General features: G+C 48.2%; 4 protein-coding genes across 4 annotated transcripts; all 4 read right to left on the bottom strand.

Moving 5' to 3' along the window:
* Positions 1-4,234: 4,234 nt before the first annotated feature.
* N7477_005421 (uncharacterized protein) lies at positions 4,235-8,587 on the bottom strand (the record flags this gene model as incomplete). Its single annotated transcript, XM_056967084.1, has 1 exon — positions 4,235-8,587. One exon carries the CDS (start codon positions 8,585-8,587, stop codon positions 4,235-4,237), a length of 4,353 nt encoding a protein of 1,450 aa, XP_056821838.1.
* Positions 8,588-10,325: 1,738 nt separating this feature from the next.
* On the bottom strand, positions 10,326-11,829 carry N7477_005422 (class I SAM-dependent methyltransferase; the record flags this gene model as incomplete). The annotated part of the gene is made up of 8 exons (XM_056967085.1): positions 10,326-10,362; positions 10,423-10,884; positions 10,945-11,100; positions 11,162-11,278; positions 11,328-11,338; positions 11,392-11,431; positions 11,600-11,670; positions 11,725-11,829. 8 exons carry the CDS (start codon positions 11,827-11,829, stop codon positions 10,326-10,328), a joined length of 999 nt encoding a protein of 332 aa, XP_056821839.1.
* Positions 11,830-15,484: 3,655 nt separating this feature from the next.
* Positions 15,485-16,351, bottom strand: N7477_005423 (acetyl-CoA synthetase-like protein; the record flags this gene model as incomplete). The annotated part of the gene is made up of 1 exon (XM_056967086.1): positions 15,485-16,351. The coding sequence occupies one exon, from the start codon at positions 16,349-16,351 to the stop codon at positions 15,485-15,487; it is 867 nt and encodes a 288-aa protein (XP_056821840.1).
* Positions 16,352-16,930: 579 nt separating this feature from the next.
* Positions 16,931-17,740, bottom strand: N7477_005424 (acetyl-CoA synthetase-like protein; the record flags this gene model as incomplete). Its single annotated transcript, XM_056967087.1, has 1 exon — positions 16,931-17,740. One exon carries the CDS (start codon positions 17,738-17,740, stop codon positions 16,931-16,933), a length of 810 nt encoding a protein of 269 aa, XP_056821841.1.
* Between the last annotated feature and the right edge of the window lie 272 nt (positions 17,741-18,012).

Raw genomic sequence — 18,012 nt, forward strand, 5'->3', positions numbered from 1 at the left:
GGCCTACGAAGCCGCCCGTGCCTAGAAAAAGCCTATTTACCAATAAATGCTGACATAACTTCTTGCTAACTCACCTAAGGCATTTCCTGGACGCGACCCGACCGACCGCGTAAAGAAGGCCATAATACCTATAAAGCTCTGCCTTCTCATCCACCGCAAACTATAAGACAAGCTGGATCATCGAAGCCCTTTTTCTACAATACTGAAGATGGCCGAACGTTGTGACTTGTTCGAGTACACATCCGGGCGATGGATGTACGTTGCGGACTAGCACATCGACCATGTTGTATTGCTTGACTGATTTGCGACTAGCTATAATGATGCCTTGAGACACCGGGTGAGGAGACGTCCTTTCAATCCCCCTGAACTCCAGCGCCTACGACATCGTCGGGTTCAAGAAGCTTGCCGAGGGAGGATTCGTACGAGACGGCTTCCAATTTGTTGCACGCATTCCATACCCGGTCACCGAGCCAAACTACCTAGTGGTCGCAAGTGAAGTTGCAACGATGGACTTTCTCCGTTCTCATAGTGTCCCAGTTCCCAAGATTTTTGTGTACTCTGTCGTTGCGGATAATTCGCAGGTACAGAACATATTCATGGAATTTGCAAGGAAAGAATCTGGGTGATATCTGGTATACTTTGTCTGGACAGGAGAGAAGTATTATTGTTTCAAAACTTGTGCAGCTTGAATTCGTCTGTTCGGCTTGCGATTCCTAGCAAGTGGAAGTTTATACTACCGCGATGATTTGCCCAAGAATGGCCGCCGAGTTCTTGTTCCAAGCCCAGGATCAGCCCGTACTTTCTGCATTGGCCCCGATACTTCGCTTACTTTATGGTACGGGAAAAGGCTCGACTTGTCTGTCGAGCGTGGACCATGTGAGTGTTTCGGATTGGCGATTTGAACGTTGGAAGTTGCTGACAGTGGATCGTGAGAAGACCAAGATTCTTTAGCAGTCCTCACTGCTGGCGCCACAAATAAGATTACATATCTGAAAAGATTCGGACGAGCTCTTCAGCCGTTTCAGCGTCTTTTCAGGGAGGTATACAATTACCAGGCTCAATCGCACCTAGAACATATCATGAACCTTGAGAAATATCTCCAAATTGCGCCCCACCTCGTACCGCATGATTGCCCAGCCCTTCATCGCCCAATCTTACGACATCCTGATCTTCAACCGAACAACATTTTTCTTTCCGACGACTTAGAGATTAACGGTTTAATTGATTGGCAACACAGTACCGTTCTTCCATTGTTGCTACAATGCGGTATTCCAAAAAGTCTACAGAACTATGGTGACGCAATCTCGGAATCATTGCAAATTCCTAGTCTGCCAAGCAACTTCGATGAATTGGAAGAAATGCAAAGATTCCAGCAAGCGGAACTATTCCGCAGACGTCAACTTCACTATTTCTATGTTAAGATGACGGCGGACATGAACTTTGAGCATTACGATGCCTTGACGTACGATTTCAGTACACTAAGGCGGCGGCTTTTTCACCATGCCAGTGACCCTTGGGGGGGGGGGTGACAATATCACCTTGAAAGCCGATTTGGTTACACTCACAAGGAAATGGAGAGAGTTTAGTCATGACTGGAAAGAACCTTGTCCAATTCTGTTTGCAGATGACGAATCGACTGAGTGTATGCGACTAGCATGCGCACAATCTGAAGCATATGAACAACTACAGGCTTGCCAGGATGCGGTTGGAGTTGGACATGAAGGTTGGTTGCCTATCGCACAATACGATGAGGCAAAAGCGCGCGAAAGAAAATTGAAAGCGGACGCTCTCGATGCAGCTGAAACAGACGAAGAGAGGAAGACTATAAGTGAGTTGAGGAAAAGTTCAGCTTGATCTTCGCGGAAACTAAGCGACGACAACCATGGCTATGAGATGTTGAATCGACAGGATGGGTCAGGAAAAACAGGCAGCGATCTTGGTTTGAAGAACTGGAATTGCTCGAGAATCAAATGAACCCAGGCTCATATGTTAAGCTCAAGTGCCGAGTCAGTCATCGTGTCTTCCACATTATGTAAAATGCGATGACCTGATCGCAGTAGTCTACTGCAAATCATGTCATCCATCGAGTGTGGCTGACGCTCATCCAAAGACAATTCATCTCCAACCAGCCTGCCTGCGGCTGCGTTCCTTCACCCTGTTCTTCTCCGGTCTTCCAATTTGGCCCTTCAGTTGGCGGTCAGGACAGTGCACACACTATCTTCCACCGGCCTATCTAATAGCCTTGTGCGCTTCCCTCCGCGCTTTGGCAACCCACAACGTCTCCGAGAGCCCCGACTCCTACGCGATCGCATGAATCACTGCTCTTCCCATCGAGCGGGCCGCTGCAGAAGCGATGCTGAATAAGACACATGCAGTTCCAACCGGCTTCATTAGAACACTAAACCGACGCGATCGTCTATCCGTGGGGTCGCGTGGGGAAGCACAATATTGTTATTGCCTCTCTGGCCTCCGGAGTCTACGGAACTGCCTCGGCCGCGACCACGGCCTCGAGCCTCATTGTCTCTCTGCTATCCATTCGTGTTAGACTTTTGGTCAGTATAGGCGGCGGCATCGCTCGACCGGACGAAGAACATGATATCTAGCTAGGTGACGTTACCGTGAGCCAGCTCTATGGAACCACGGGCGGCGTCTGTTAGTACGACTTAATCAAGGCAAAGTCTGGTGATAAGCGTGAGCGCAAAGGCTTCCTCGGATGGCCTCCGCCGGTCCTCAATGCACTTACTAGCATCTAGCCCCGCGGAAAGGCCCGACCCATCTCGTTGTTAGCGACGCTTGGAACGGCACGACGCTCTAACATTTGATCTCTCGCCACAAATCAGTTCGGGTTCTGGCTCCATGCAAGTTCTTGGATAACTCTTCGAAGTCTCCCTGAACAACAGTCTTCGAACCAAGGCGACTTCCGTGAAGAGAAGAGTCGGTGTTAGGAAAGAATGACCTATTAATTAAAACCTACTTATATATTGTACAATTGAAGCAAAATTTAGAATACTGAGGTGTTAATATACAATGAAAAGGGGACGGCTCGATGGCTGTCTGACAATGCAGACTGGACGATACACACACACAACACTCCCTGCAGGCGTAAAGATCGGTTTGAATGATGCCGTACGGATATCCTGACGAGGCGGAGGTTCCTAATATTGGACCCGCGGGGCGGGTGAGTGCTAGGTCTACTCGTCTCATAGACTAGAACTTTCCCGATCAACCTTAATAATTCGTTTAATAGCCTCCATCATAGTGCCCAGCTATTGCCTAACTTCAGGCCCTATCACTCTTGTTCCTTCGCAGACATTTAGTGTTGAGTTAAATTTATGACAATCTGCGAATACTGCTACGTCTCGGCGGCGGTTTAAACCAAGTTGCATTGAAATCCCATCTGTATACGGAAATTCACCAGAGCTCTTCAATACGTTTTCTAAACAAATAGTAGATCCCCGTATCCTAAGCTATCAGGCCACCTAGGTTGACCTATGTTCAGTCCACCTGTCGTTGATAGTGTCTAGACACTAAGCACTCCTTTGGCCTAAGGCGACATCAGAGTTAGCCTCGCTATTAATCTCGTCAATCATAAGTTGAAGTTCGATGAGATGTCTACAGTAAGTGCTAAGAGACCGCGGTTTCCGCAAGCTCGAGGTGAACTAATAATGCTGTATCTGGAGCTTAGGTGAGAGGGTCAGTGCAATATTCGGGCGACCGAGGGTAAATCTCACCCAGATCTCACCCAAAATCTCACCCTGTCTATTGCGCACTCACCCTTCTCACCCTTGGTCCAGCCACGCTAAAGCAGCCGTCAATTAGTTACTTTCAGTAATGTTAAGAGATTGTATTTTACTCTAGTCAAGTTCCAAATACATACGACCATAGGGTGTGGAGAACAGGGCTTCCCGTCCGCTCAGCCGTACTTAAGCCACACGCCGGCAGGTTAGTAGTTGGGTGGGTGACCACCAGCGAATCCCTGCTGTTGTATGTTTTTGCTTTTTAATTTATCATTCACACAGATCTTGCAGTCTTGTCTTTTGAAAACTTCTTCATCAGATCGAACTATGTAGTCGGCACAAAACGAGCTAATGCGTGCCAGAGTAGAAGATAATTTTGAAGACAAAGAGTGCTAGTCAAACAGCTCTCTCTTTTGCCGCATGGTCTAAATTATGTGGATTCGAGTCGAGCTGCCAAAGATCCTTGCATTGCAACCTAGGCAAAATCTGAGCAAGATCTATGCACTGTATCCTCCTTTTTTCATACAGTACGAGAGAGTCTTTTCCCTCCTACCCGTAGAGTAGAGAGGAACAAGCATTTGCGCCACATTCGTATGACCATTGACTCTCGCACAGTTTAACGCAGTCCGACCCTTCCTATCAACAATCAAAGCATCCGTCACAGGAAGAAGCAGGCGCGTAACCTCTTCATATCCGTTTTCCGCCGAATAGTGCAAAGGTGTCTGCCCAAAATAATCAAGAGTATTGGGATCACTCCCTCTTTCAAGCAACATGACAACGCGGTCTTTCTGGTTCCTCTCTGCTGCCCAGTGGAGTGCAATTTTATCAAAATGCTTCCCGCGTCCGTTTATATCGAGGCCTTTATCGATCAAAGAACCGAGATCACAGTGCTTATGTACATTGGCGTGATCAGCTAGTGTGGCATTATCAGGTAAAATATCTTGGTGGCCGCCGGCATGTGATACTGTAAACTTTTCCATGAGTCGTTGAAACTCGCGTTCTTCCCGCGAGTCTCTGGCTAGGCCAAAACCTCGATTTGGAATACCCTTGCCGACATCCACGTCGGTGAGAGAAGGCTCATACTGCCGAAGATTGGCGAGGAGATCCTGGCAATGGAGATGCTCTGCTGTGCGTATGGCTTCGATGTAGACATCTCTTCCGGCACTGTCTACGCTGAAGCCATCTTGCAGCAGCTCCATTATCACAGATTTGAAATTCAATTGAAGAGTTTTCTTGTTGAATGGGAGGTGCTGCTGAACACGTGCTCCTCTCTTTACAAGTAGCATAGCGATTTCGCGATGATTCTTATCAAGCGCGATCCCTAATGCGGTCGTATGGTTTAACGACGGTAGCTTTATTTTCGAAATTGTGTTGATGTTGGCACCATGCTCAACGAGGAGAGAGACAATCTCTATCTTCCCCATCAGAGCCGCGTTCATCAGCGGAAGAATTTTGGCCTGTACGATGGTTTGGAAGATCTTTTGAAGCATAAGTGCTCCGGTAATTTTCATTGCCTCTGCGAGTACGCACACGTGTAATGTCGAGAAGAGTTCCTGACCTTTGGAATGATATATTAACGCAGAGACCTTCCGTGCCAGACTGTTCTGATGGAACGAGCGAGAAGAGATGTTTCCATCGGGGGATGCACCTTTTTTTAAGAGTTGTCTTCCAAAACTGATGTTATCGCAATATAATGCCATCCGCAATGCATAATTGAGAATCTCTTGCTTCTCTTTTTCGGACTTGGGAGGATTTTGCTCTTTATTCATTGCGACCCAAAAGACTTCTTGTCTATTGTGGGCTACAGCTGCATCAATGACTTGATCAAAAATTGGATGGAAGATGGTGTTGTTTGCAGCGAGAAGCTTCATAGCTTCTACGAACCCAAGCATGGAAACAGTGGTGAGAGTGAATTGAAGAATGTCGGTAAAGGATTGGTCCTGTGGGTAATTCTTGTTTTCAGTGTACTCTTCGAGATCCAAAAGTGTTTCGAGTATGGTGTTATGGCCGTGAACAGATGATACCAAAATAGCGAGTCCGCAAAGTTCACTTCCAAGTTGGACCTTTTCGCGATCTAAAAGAAGCTTGACTACTTCTAGATGACCTGCTCGTATGGATGCCATGATAGGATCCAGTTGGTCTGAGCCAAGGCTCCACTCAAGGCTGGTTGATGTAGTGCGCTCTCGTTGAGGAAGCATCAACTCCACGCAATGTGAGTGGCCCAGAAGACAAGCGATAGTCAGCGAGGTCGGTCGGCTATCCAATTTAAGCCACTTCAGATGAGCTCGGTGGTAGACATCAAACCACATGCTAGAGCCACTTTCGGCGGCTTTGTACAGGCGAAGCGCGTGGGACTGGAGTGAACGCTGTCTCGAGCTCGACGAATTCAGAAAGTAGTCACCCCAGTACATTGCAGAGTATCTGAACAACACTTGAACTTGGCCGCGGTCTCCGTGGACCGTAATCAGAACATTGGACTCAAAGTCAAGAATCAATAAACATGAGGTTGTAATGCGTGCCCACAAAGAATTGTATAGTGAAGAGTGAATGGATGCTTTCCAGCATTTCGCATTCGCGCTTTGAACAGTGTCTTGTTCTTTCATAAGAACATCGGAAAGATTCTCAATGTGGGTGTTTCTGTTTAGCAGAAAGTCTTTGGCTGTCTGGTGAATGAGATAGATTCGATTGTCGACGATAGTCACAAAAAGGCCGCAAAGGGCTCGAATCCTCGTCACAAGCCGATCTCCGTCGAGGAATTCACGGTCAATTTCATACACCAAAGTATCTTCTGGGCTTTCCAGAGCTAGATTGAAGGCCACGTCCATCTCCTTCACAGTCAAGGGTCTTTTTGCCCCAACGATAAGGTGGAGCAGGAGCAGAGCGTCACGGCGGCTACGGAAGTCGCTTGTGTGCCGATCAAGTAGCTTCTCATAGGCTGCCTCGACGGTCAAAGGCAGCTGCTCGAGATTTCGAGCCCGGAGCTTCTCCCCTCGCTTGACTCGGTATTCCAAATCATCCATGAAGAGGTTAATCCAAAGGTATGTTCGGTTTTCCATGGAGAGAACTTTTGTTTCAATGCTACCTCTGATCTCCTCGTCAAGCCCCAATTTCTCCATCAGAGCCCGCATCTTCGATTTGATCACAACATCGATTTCAGCTTTGACTTGATTGCTTTCCGCTTCTCCGGCGAGATGAATTGCTGGCAAGTGAATCTCTTTTTTGAATTCACTTTCGATATCGAAGTACGGTCGACTAGTCAAAAAAAATTTCAAATTGGCCTTCCGCGGAGTTTCTTGTATAGCCTTAGAGTAGAAGGCTTTGAGACGCCTTATAAGTTGCTGTCTACCCTTTTCCGAGCATTCGTCCAGGGCGTCGAAGACAACCACAACATTACCAGCTCCCAAGTCGGTTGCGGCTTTGATAAAAAGTGACCAAAGTTCATCAGGGTCTTTCTTGAGTGTTTCTTTCCTCTGCTGCCAGATGGGAACAGCATGAGACAAAAGTTGCGGGATCTGGCTAAAGAGTTGGTGTAGGAGGCAACAGAGTGACATGGAGATATCCTCTTGGTGCTCGTTGTCTTTGAAGAAGAAATAGCAAATTGTGAAATCTCTTGGGATGACTTCGTCCACAAGAGCTTTAGCTAGCACAGATTTGCCACATCCTGGATCTGCAGAGATCCATAGCAGGTTGTCTTGCGAGGAAGAGATCCAATCGTTGTATCGAGGATGATCAAACACCCACCGACAGGTCTGTGCTTCTCTGTCCGGATTGACGTTCTTGTATGTTTGATAGGGAAGAACGTCAAAGAATTGATGGCACTTTGTTCTCTGGTCATTTTCGCGATTGGCTTCCATCATATCCCTGGTCTTCTTGCTCTCGATTTCGATTAGTTCAGTGATTGTCTGCTGTTTGAACACAGTTGCCGGAGTAATATACCCAAGCAGTGTTTTGGCGCATGCTGCCGCCGTAGCTGCAGCGTACCTCTGCCATCGATCATTTTTGTGTGAGTCTGAATAGTCACTCACACCTCGGATGACAATGGAAGGGAAATCGAACAGGCCTGCCGCTTCCATTTCAAAGCACAAGACGCCGAGATCATCTCGAAGCCGATCCCTCGTAATAGCATCCTTCATCACCGTATTGCTTGAACCAATAGTACCGAAGAATACCCAAGGCTCAGAAGAGCCCCGTGTTCCTCGCGAAACCTGTTTGGAGATTTCACATGATTCGCACGTTCTTTCGAGCTTGGGATGTACGTATTCTGCATCGTACAAGACATCGTTTTCGGCACCGGGGTATCCATATCGCTTTTCCATAGCAGGTCGCTTCTCAAACATGGCGGACAAAGAGTCTGTGATTCCACACTCCCCAAGCTCCTGATCGGCTTCTAGCCTGCTGAGGGCAGTGAGTAAAGCGTATGGAGGGGATGGTAGACTGCCTTTCAGGACAAGTCCATCTTCTTGAGTGGTTTTGCCATAGTCGAACTGTACAACACCCCCGTAGGTCCCTGTGGGTTTGCTAACCACCACGTCGCCGAGACGAATATCTTGTTCTTCTGAGCTAGGCACGGGGGCAGCACCTCCAATGCCAACCATCAGTCCGAATCTCAAATTCTTGAATGTTCGCTTCATGTCCGTTGCCACCACGGCCGCAGAGTTGGTACCGTATACTCCGGAACCAAGACTTGCTATGGCAACTTTGTGATGGTTTAGGCGACCATACCGATAAGAATTATGGTCATTTTGGTCTTGTTCAATCATGTCATTGTAGACTTCGTCTAGCATTGCGACGACGGCTGTCGCCTCAAGCGCGAGGGCGCAGATGATACCCACGGTATACTGCTCGCTCATTTCGACGAGACGCTGGTTGACGAATGTGGCATGTCCCAGCCTGACGCCTTGAGGCTGAGACGAGGAAGCCCCGCTCTTTAGATCGACACATGGGAAGGCGGTGTGCAATCAGAATCGAGGGCTCGCCAAGTGGAAAGGTGAGTTGCCCAAAAAGCTCTACAAGAGTCATTGGCAATTTTGGTCGAGTAGTCTTTAAGATGACAGAAACAATCGGCTAACGCTACCGTACGCATTTATCAGCATGAAAAGCCTAAAGACCCAAAAGAAGTGGATTTGTGTATGATCGTATCGTTTCTTTGTCTACCCCTATATGAGTCATTTATCAAGGAGTCAGATAACATCAGTTTCTCTTACCACCAATCAGGCATGGCCTTCGTTTCAGACAGCTTCCCTGAACAAGACACAATTATCACAACGGTAAGCCGTAGTATACGTAACTGAAACATACCGGCTTATATTACTAAGCACAATTCTACTTGAAGGTATACTAGCCAGACCATACACTGAATACTAAGGGTTAACTAGATACGACTGGGCCTGAATAAAACGGAGGATATAGGAGGACATACGAGGGTACTTTGTATATACCACCAAAGGGAATTCCTAGAGAGGTCCGCTTTTGTCTATCTGCCCGCCAACATCGGCCATTGGAGATGGTGGACTATAGGACAGGAGAACACGAAGGCGTATTTTGGAAGGCCAAGTGTGTCTATATTAGTACGCTACACGATATTTTTATTTATCACAAAGTGCTGAATCATCCGACTGCCCGCCATTGCGATACGTATTTTATTTCTTTGCGATCAAATTTAGGTAAGCCCATGCGTTATATTATTCCCAGAGAAGTAACTCAAAATTAGTCTTTCTGGACTCCCGCACTCAGAACGACCAGATGAAAAAGGTTCAGGTGAGTGTGAACCCCGGGTTTACCTGAAGACGCGTCTACTAGGACGGCGAATCGCCCACGGCGGGTCTGAACGACTGCAATTATAGATGCACGGTTCCTTTTCCTCCTTTAGCGTGTTCTTATGGGCCAAATGGCCACGCTTTGAAACCCTCAATTATTCACTTGCAATGCCCAGCAGGTCCATGAAGCACTTGACGTGTCCACTCGGCTACAACTGCCCTTTCCCTCGAATTTTTAGTTTCTGTGGCTTGTGGCCTCTGTCTAACCCTTTGGAGGCTAGAGCTGAATAATGAATAAGATTGACATCTTGTTTTCGCGACGGGCAACACCTCATTTGATCTTCTTTAAGGTCCCAAGAGACGCAAGATGGATCGACTTCGGTTTCACTACCTTAGTCCCGTGGAATCTTTCTCGATCCTTGTTCGGAGATTCACTATTCTAGCCCAAATTTTTCACACGTGATAGACAGTTCGATGAATCTCATATCTTGGTACTGTCGCCGACAAATCCTGGCATCGTAGCAGTGACGGATATGTGGTTACAACTGCACGATTCGGCCACCTATATCTTAACAGGTAGAAGGGCTGGACCTTTCTGCACGTTTTTATCTGACTGAGGGAAACGGAGGATCATTGTTCATGTGGAATACTACGGTAGGATACTTTCCAGTGATATTATCATGACATGTAGCTACCTAGGTCGGTATAGCCGTCTGGTTCGCAGTCACTTAATTACTTCCCAGTTGAAGGGATGATAGTTTCACAAATCCTTCACAATAAATTGGTCTCTCTCATTAATACGCCGTTAATTGGCAATTTGAAATCACAAAGATTACAAGTGCAGAGGTTTCCTCCCATGGACGGCGACTCTGCTCACAGTTAGCACGAATACTCAGGCGATTCAAGGCGGTGGGGTAAATCAACTGTACGTTTGAACATAGGCATGCAACTTTTTATCCCGCAGCTCCTGCTTGACCACAGCATTATGAATCTTAGCCATATCCGGACTCCAGCCCAGCACCTGTGTGTACAAGCGCAGCGAATAAGAGTCTATGGCTTGCTGCAACTGCACTGCCTGGTATTTCCCCAGGGCCTTCAGATGGGGATCGCGCGGCCAGGGCGAGAACGGCAGCACGTAGACCGACAAGCTGACATCCTCAAATCCGGCTTCAATCATCCAGCCCTTTAGCTTATGGTATATGTTGAGCTCCCGACCAGTCTTGGTGCCGGCGACATTTATAGCCTGCTGCCATTCCATGAGCGCGGAATCTTGCTTGAGGGAGCCATCGTCGCTCCAGGCCCACACGGCACTCTCGTGCGATTCAAAGTAGCCGCCTGGTTTGACGTGGTCGTAGATTCGGCGAATAAACGCGGGCCAGTCGGCCACGCATCTACTTAGTCTGTTAGAGTGTCACTTCCGTGGAGACAGGGGACCAGTGGCAGGAACGTACCCTGCCAGGCATCGTGCATGGATAAAGTCAAAATAGTCTCGTTCATACTGCCACTCGCTTTCGAAATCTTCTATGATAAATTCGATGTTCGGTGCTACCCAAGTGGGCTGGATGGGGCTGATGTCGTTCCCAATAACATGCGCGCTGGGGAATTTCCTATCATCAGGATTAGAGTCTTGCTAGTATAGAAGATTGGAGTATGATGAATTTCACGTACTCGGCAATGTCCAGAGCCCAGATGCCTGTTCCTGTTCCCAGGTCAAGAATGTTCTGTGGTGACGATGTGATAGGGGCATTGTAGAGCTCTCCCCCAGCAGCATCAGCCATCTGCACTCTCTCCGGTTAGCCACACTTATTCATCAAGTATATGTTAGTTCACAAACATGTGGTGTGTCTCAGCAAAAGTCAGTATGTCAATCAAGACAGTCACTAGGGTTAAGGTCTTACGAGATCCATACGATCCTGCTCGTCCTCATCATTCGGCATCCTTAACTTGGTTAGTATCCCCCAACAGGAGCTTCTTAAAGACAATGTGAAAATACATATAATTTCCCAGTTTGAGGTGAGTTAATTGTTAAAGCTAAGCACCAATAGTATAGGTTGGGCAAGTCCACTTACTGAGCGGTTACTGCAATACCGCCGACCATTTTCATACTCAAACTCGAGCACGCTCGACGACAGGGAGGTGAGATCGGACAGCTCATTACTGAATTCACTGTCGATGTCCTTGAAGACTTTAATTTTCGGGCCACACTGAGCCAGACACTTGAGTTTACATACCTCTCCGAAACTGTCGATCGCAATTGGACCGGGCGCGTTGACAGGGTTTTCCGCGCTGGCTAGTTCGGAACGCGCTTCGGGCGCTTCGTGGGGAGAGGAAGACATTTGTGATGGAAGGAGTACAACAACAGAAACTTTTCTTGGTGGGGAAGGAAGGGGGAAAAGGCCGAATAAATGAATGTATTCCCCAGCTCAACACAAAAGGAGGGGCTTAGATTCGTATTCAAACTGCCGGGATCGAGTGAGAGTGGAGTTTCGGATCTATCGTGCATTGCTCCCGCTTCTTGATTCCGTAGTTGCCAATGATACTTGCCGAAATTGGCCGGAAACAAATTCCACGCCACTTGTTTTGCTAAGTCTTTACGGGTCTTTCCTGGGATTAAAAACGCTCATCATCCCTACAGCCAGGTCGAGAGGACCTGTGACGATTGGTCGCGAAACCGAAGGACCAGTCTTCAATGATGCCTTCGCTGGAGCAACGTGAGACTCGCCCTGGCCGCCAAGGACCCGGCCTATCACCAAGCTGGGGTCAAAAGTTTTCCACACGTCCGTGAAGCGGTATGCTGCGATTGAGAAAGTGTCGGTCGCGTGAGAACGCTTGAGTCAATACAGAGCTAGGCGATGCCAGTCGCTGTGAAGGGTACGTGCCGTAATTAGTTGGCTTTGTCCTAAGTTAGGTCTCAGTCAAGAGAATTTGTGCATTGATCAAGCCACCATTACTATTGAAAGGAGGGTTGTCATTTCCCCGACCCCTCGCCAACGGAAGCGGTATACAGGCTGAGACTACTTTGTAGCTACATGATAATAGATTTCCTGACATTGGTCCAAATTTCCTTAACCGTGAATTTTGAGCCTCATCAGGTAAGGCTTGTCGTGGCCTATGGCCGTTTGTGGAGTTAGACCGCCATTATGGCGTCGCTATAATGAGCTCCCGGATCAGGCGGTCAAGATTTGTCCCGGCTGAATGCACCTATAATAGGGGATGCTGAAAATAATAACCCGATGAGAGATTATGTGGCAGACATTATTGTTGCGAGACGATGGGCCAAGAGTTCACTGGTTTCTTTGTGAAGCTTGAATGGCGATGTTCGTTATGGGAACGAAATTCGAGTCTTCGACAGTGAAAGTTGTTCCAAAGAAGGCGGAAATTGGTGAATTATTTGGTAAATTCTGGGGTTCGATGGCGATAGTGAAGATTTGGATCGTTGTAGAACTGGTGCATAGGAAGGTTGTGCGCACCGCAAGGAGGTAGTAGGGAATGGTTAGTGGATGTGCCGTGGAAAATGAGATGTCTCAGAAGAAGAGGTCAGTTGAAGACGTCGCGGTTCTGATCCGATCATTATAGATGATTCTTCATCGGCTGATTCAATATCATATGGCTGATTTTTTCATAAGCAGAGTGGACGCGAGAGTTGCTCCGAAAGACGGTCGGTGTGGCCATGAGGATGCGGTGCTTGAGTGGTTGAGAATCTCTGGGATTTCAATAATAGGGGTCAGCTCATGACATGATCCGCTATCTACGGTGGGCGAAAGTGCTGCATCTCTCACATGGGATCTTGGTGGTGAGCGTGCAAGACCTGAGCTATCTTGCAAGCAGAATAGCTTGCTGTTCTCCCAAGACCTGTGAGAGATGTCTTATAAAAGCTACTTTGGGCCAGTGTACAAGGGATGACGCCGTTAAGCCTTTTGGCCACGAAATGAGAGAGCTTCAGCAGCGATTGTGGAGTAGGTGGAGAGTCCTGTTGCGATGTGGGGGTAGTTCGGTCGGGTGGAGGAGCGGAGTTGCCGGTCCTGAGGAGTGAGGAAGGATGGCGACGTGGAAGTTGTCTACCTTCCCACAGAGGACCGGTTAATGTCTGTCTATAACGATGGCCTCTATCAATAGACTCATCACAGAGGTCAGGGGACACACAATCGATTCGTACCTTAGTGACGCAAAAGGTTAAACGCAATCGGCCTTCCGAAAGTCCGAGAAGTCATCAGTCCTTGACCCCTTGACAGAAATGGAAAGCAACATGTACTGAGGAAGCTGACCGCAATTTCCGTGATTGAACCACCGAGCATTCACTCTCCTGTCATTCGCATACACATACCAAGTACCTTGTATCGCGACGAAGAGAGACTGCGTAGGTGATATCGATAGTTCTTATGAAGAAAGTACCAAGCGTCACTCATCATCACAACAAGGAAGAATCGTGCGGACGATACAGGCAACTGCACATAAGGCTTTCGGGTTCACTGAATTATGCAGGTTATGGAACTTAATTTGGCTCTTGTACGGGCTTGCATGAGCAAGACGCCTTCTTTTTCAATATCATATCTCGTCGGTGTTGGGATCGAAATCATGAAGAGTGTGGATATCATACGTACGTATCAGGATTCATAATGAGATACGCTAAAGCGTATGACTCAACTACGATGCCTTCTTACTCAAGTTCATGAAGTGCTCTTCTTAACATCGAGCTTTTCCAACGCAGCATGCTTTCCCATTCTTTTCAACCAAATTCTCAGGTCAAAGGCTCCCTCGCTCAAATCCCTGAAATTTCCATTGAACTTGAATGTATATCCGACGTCTTCCACTGGCTCCTTTTCATCAGTATAATGGATACGACAAGGACCAGCGTGGTAGTTGTGTGTTTCATAATTCGCGAACCTTCTCCATGTTCAACCGTTGTAACATGATACACCACGCCCTCAACAACACAGTCTGCGGCCTCCAACAGGGCAGGATATTGCCCCCACAATTTGCACTCATAGCCCAATAAAAGTGCAGGGCGTAGCTCGGGCTTAATATCTAGCCCTAAAACTTCACTGATCATGAACAAGTCCATCAAAGGACCATAAAAGAAATAGGGCCCAGTAGGTGCGTTGGATTCTTCCACGCACTGGAGTGGATTTTTTGCTTGGAAGTAGAAGTCTGGAGGGATGGTTTTGAGTTTTAAGACGTGGCTGGAGATTTTCGAGCCAGGAACTTCGGGGGGTGGTGGCGGTAGGGGTGGACTAGTGATATTGATCTGTTCTTTTGTAGAATTCGACATGATCGAAGTTGGCCGCAACAATTGGTACCACTTCAGGCACAAAGATAGAGGGGTACAGTCGAGCACAAGAGAAGGTGCAGAGGGAATTGTGTCGAGAACGAAACTAGCTGCTACCCGTTCTGATGCCCCTGACATTTTACTTTGGTCAGCACTGTCGGGTCTCCCTTGACTCAACCCGCCACCTATTCACATGGAGGCCTGGGCAATCCGCAATGCACTCGGGGCTAACAAGTAAAGTAACAAGGACACTTACGACCTGATTACATGAAAAAAAAACATACAACAGCAGGGATTCGCTGGTGGTCACCCACCCAACTACTAACCTGCCGGCGTGTGGCTTAAGTACGGCTGAGCGGACGGGAAGCCCTGTTCTCCACACCCTATGGTCGTATGTACTTGACAAATCGTACCTGATGAATATGTATTACTTCATGAGTTTTCGAATAAGTTTGAGCTTTTAGCTATGCCCACCCCTACTTGCTGGATCGTTAAAACCGAGGAATGGTGCGGTGACCAACAGGCCGAGGACTGCCATCTTCGCAGGGAAGGAAGCCGATATCGACCACGTACCGTGTGCTTTTGTCCATTTGATTGAACACAGTGGGCCACCCCACTTGAGGAGGGCTCGTGAACTGCCCCATATTTGCTTCGAACCAATCCAACACGGGTAAGAAAGGATGGTCCATGGCATTTTTCTCGACTTCGACCCTCAACGTTGCCATTTACTCGCTGTGACCCACGGTCTTGATCAGTCGACCACTTCGCCAACTGAGAATGCTGCACAAGCTCTCGATCGACACCCCATCGTGGCAATCCACTGCGTGTTTACCTTGCGGTCTCAAAACACTGTTCACCACAAGGGAAGCCATTTGGTCGACCCCGGCCACCGGAAGATGTGCTTTCTGCAGATCATCGCTCACTGCTCCAAGAGACAGAATGCTGTAAGCAAGGCGCCACAGGAAGTCTTCGGGATGGGCGATTCCTTCCCATCTCGTACCTGTCAGAAACCCCGGCTGTACCACTCGTGCCCGCGAGACGAATGAATATGGCCTTTGATCAAGCTGGCGATTGTATCTCTCTACCATCATCCGTGACAGAAACTTGGTTTGATCATATCCACATGCATGAGCGAGATTATTCAAAACTTGCTCTCGAGTTTCTGTTGGCGATGGGAGATATCCCCCGCAAACGTATGTGAATGGACACGGTGTTGGCATAGTGGACAGGGCATCCAGCAGAGTGAGAGTGCTGTCGACATTGGTGGGCTTCAGCGTCGAGAAATCATCTAGCCAGTTGACTCGGGCACCGTTGTGGATGATTCCATCGATGCGCATCTGACCCGTAAGTTCCGTCCAACGCGCATCGTCAAGCCCCAACCTTGGAAGACTCAAGTCCCCAAGCCATACTTCAATTTGAGAGTCAAACTCATCACGCCACCATTGTCCAAGTTGAGCATGAGCTCGTATCTTGTCTCGGGCTTCTGTTTCACTTCCCGAACGCACTAAGCCCACAATGCGGCCCACAATGCGGCCCACACTGGGGTCCTCAAGCAATACCCGAAGCACCTGGCTGCCTAGAAATCCAGTCATTGATGTTGCAAAGATTGTCTTCGCATTTTGAGCGTGAATAGGCACAGGAAGATCGATCAAATTCAATTCACCGAGGAGATCTCTTGGGGCGCTTGTCTCTGGCCAGCCATTAGATACGCTCCTCACCCGCCTGGAAAATAGTTGATCGATCTGACAAACTGTGATCCCAGGCTGCTGCAATTGTTGAATCTGAGTGGCCATCCTTAACCGGCGGCGGATCTCCCTGGAGAGATATGCAATTTGGATGGAATCCAAACCCACACTGGTCAATGGAAAGTCCCAGCCGCGTAAACATTCCCCAGCGCATGGCTGTTTCGTTTCGAGAAGATCCGCAATAATGTTACTGAGTTCAATTGCCCGTGAGTGAGCAGGATCGATTCGGAATCATGTATGACTGGGGGGTACCTCCAGGCCGAAGTGCCATGGTCTCGGATGGTGTCATGCTTGCCCAATCTGAAATCAATTGTTGCCGGAGAATCTTTTTCGATTCAGTCAGCGGCATGGCTCGGACAGGCACGAAGGCGCTGGGAACCATGTAGGATGGCAAGATCTTCTGTAAGTCTGCGCTGATCTGATCTGCTAACAATGAAGATCGCCCATCATGTTGTTCCACAAAACCACCAGCTCCGGGCTATTAAGGCCTGTTTCGTCCCTGGCCAGAGTTACTGCAGCCTGTCTACCACTGGGAAGGCAGTCACGAATAGCATTTTCAATCTCGCCAAGCTCGACACGGAGCCCTCGAATCTTGACAAACCCGGCCCGACGACCTGTGAAGATCATTTTCCCGTCAGGTTGCCACCGAGCTAGATCTCCCGTTCGGTAGCAACGCGCTGGGAAAGGCCCAGTGAGGGTCGAAAATGATTCCGGTAGAGAAAGAAAAGCTTTGTTGTTCTGCGCAGTATCGTCCAGGAATTTATGCGCGAGGTAGGGGCTCTGAAGCAACACCTCACCTTCCACTCCAATCGGTTGCAATCTGTGAATATTATCTGGATCGACAATCCAGCAGATTGAACCGATCCCACGCCCAATAGTCTTAGGATTGTCAGTAGGCTGCAGATTCAAATCGACTGTATCCCAGACTCCACCTTCGGTGAGTCCGCAGATATTGCTCAGTCTAACCTTATCAGCCCAGGTGCTCACGATCGCTGCTGTGGGAGCTTCACCCCCAATATACAAATGTTTCAAGGTGGGTAGGGCTTCCGGTCTTAAAGACGCCGCAATGGCTGGTGTGAGAGATGCATCGGTCACGCTGAGTCTCTGCATGACCCCCTCAAGGTCCTCAATGCGCTCCTCTTCGGAGGGGATGCACACAGTACCACCGGCAACCAACGGTGCGAATAGCTCACATATGCTAGCGTCGAACGAGAAGGAAGCGAACTGCAGTATCATGAATTCGCTGAGCCATTTTCTTTTTCTTGAGCAGTCAAATATTTAGTATTTTTTGAGTGCAAAGAGCTAATGGTCACGTTGCTCTCGACGAAAGAAATATTGGAAAATGAATCGAAGATGAGAGTTTCAATCCTTTGTTGATATGATAAAAAACCGTACGACGAAGAGGATGTCTTATATAAGAACCGAGCGCATGCCTCAAAGTGGCGCGTACTGGACGGTGGATCCTTTGTAGCCTGGTAGCGAGAGCAAAATCAAGGCAATTGTTACCT

Source organism: Penicillium maclennaniae (assembly GCF_028827695.1).
Source record: "Penicillium maclennaniae strain IBT 15551 chromosome Unknown utg000005l:1.0-2652337.0:1.0-2654196.0, whole genome shotgun sequence".
Lineage (NCBI taxonomy): Eukaryota > Fungi > Ascomycota > Eurotiomycetes > Eurotiales > Aspergillaceae > Penicillium > Penicillium maclennaniae.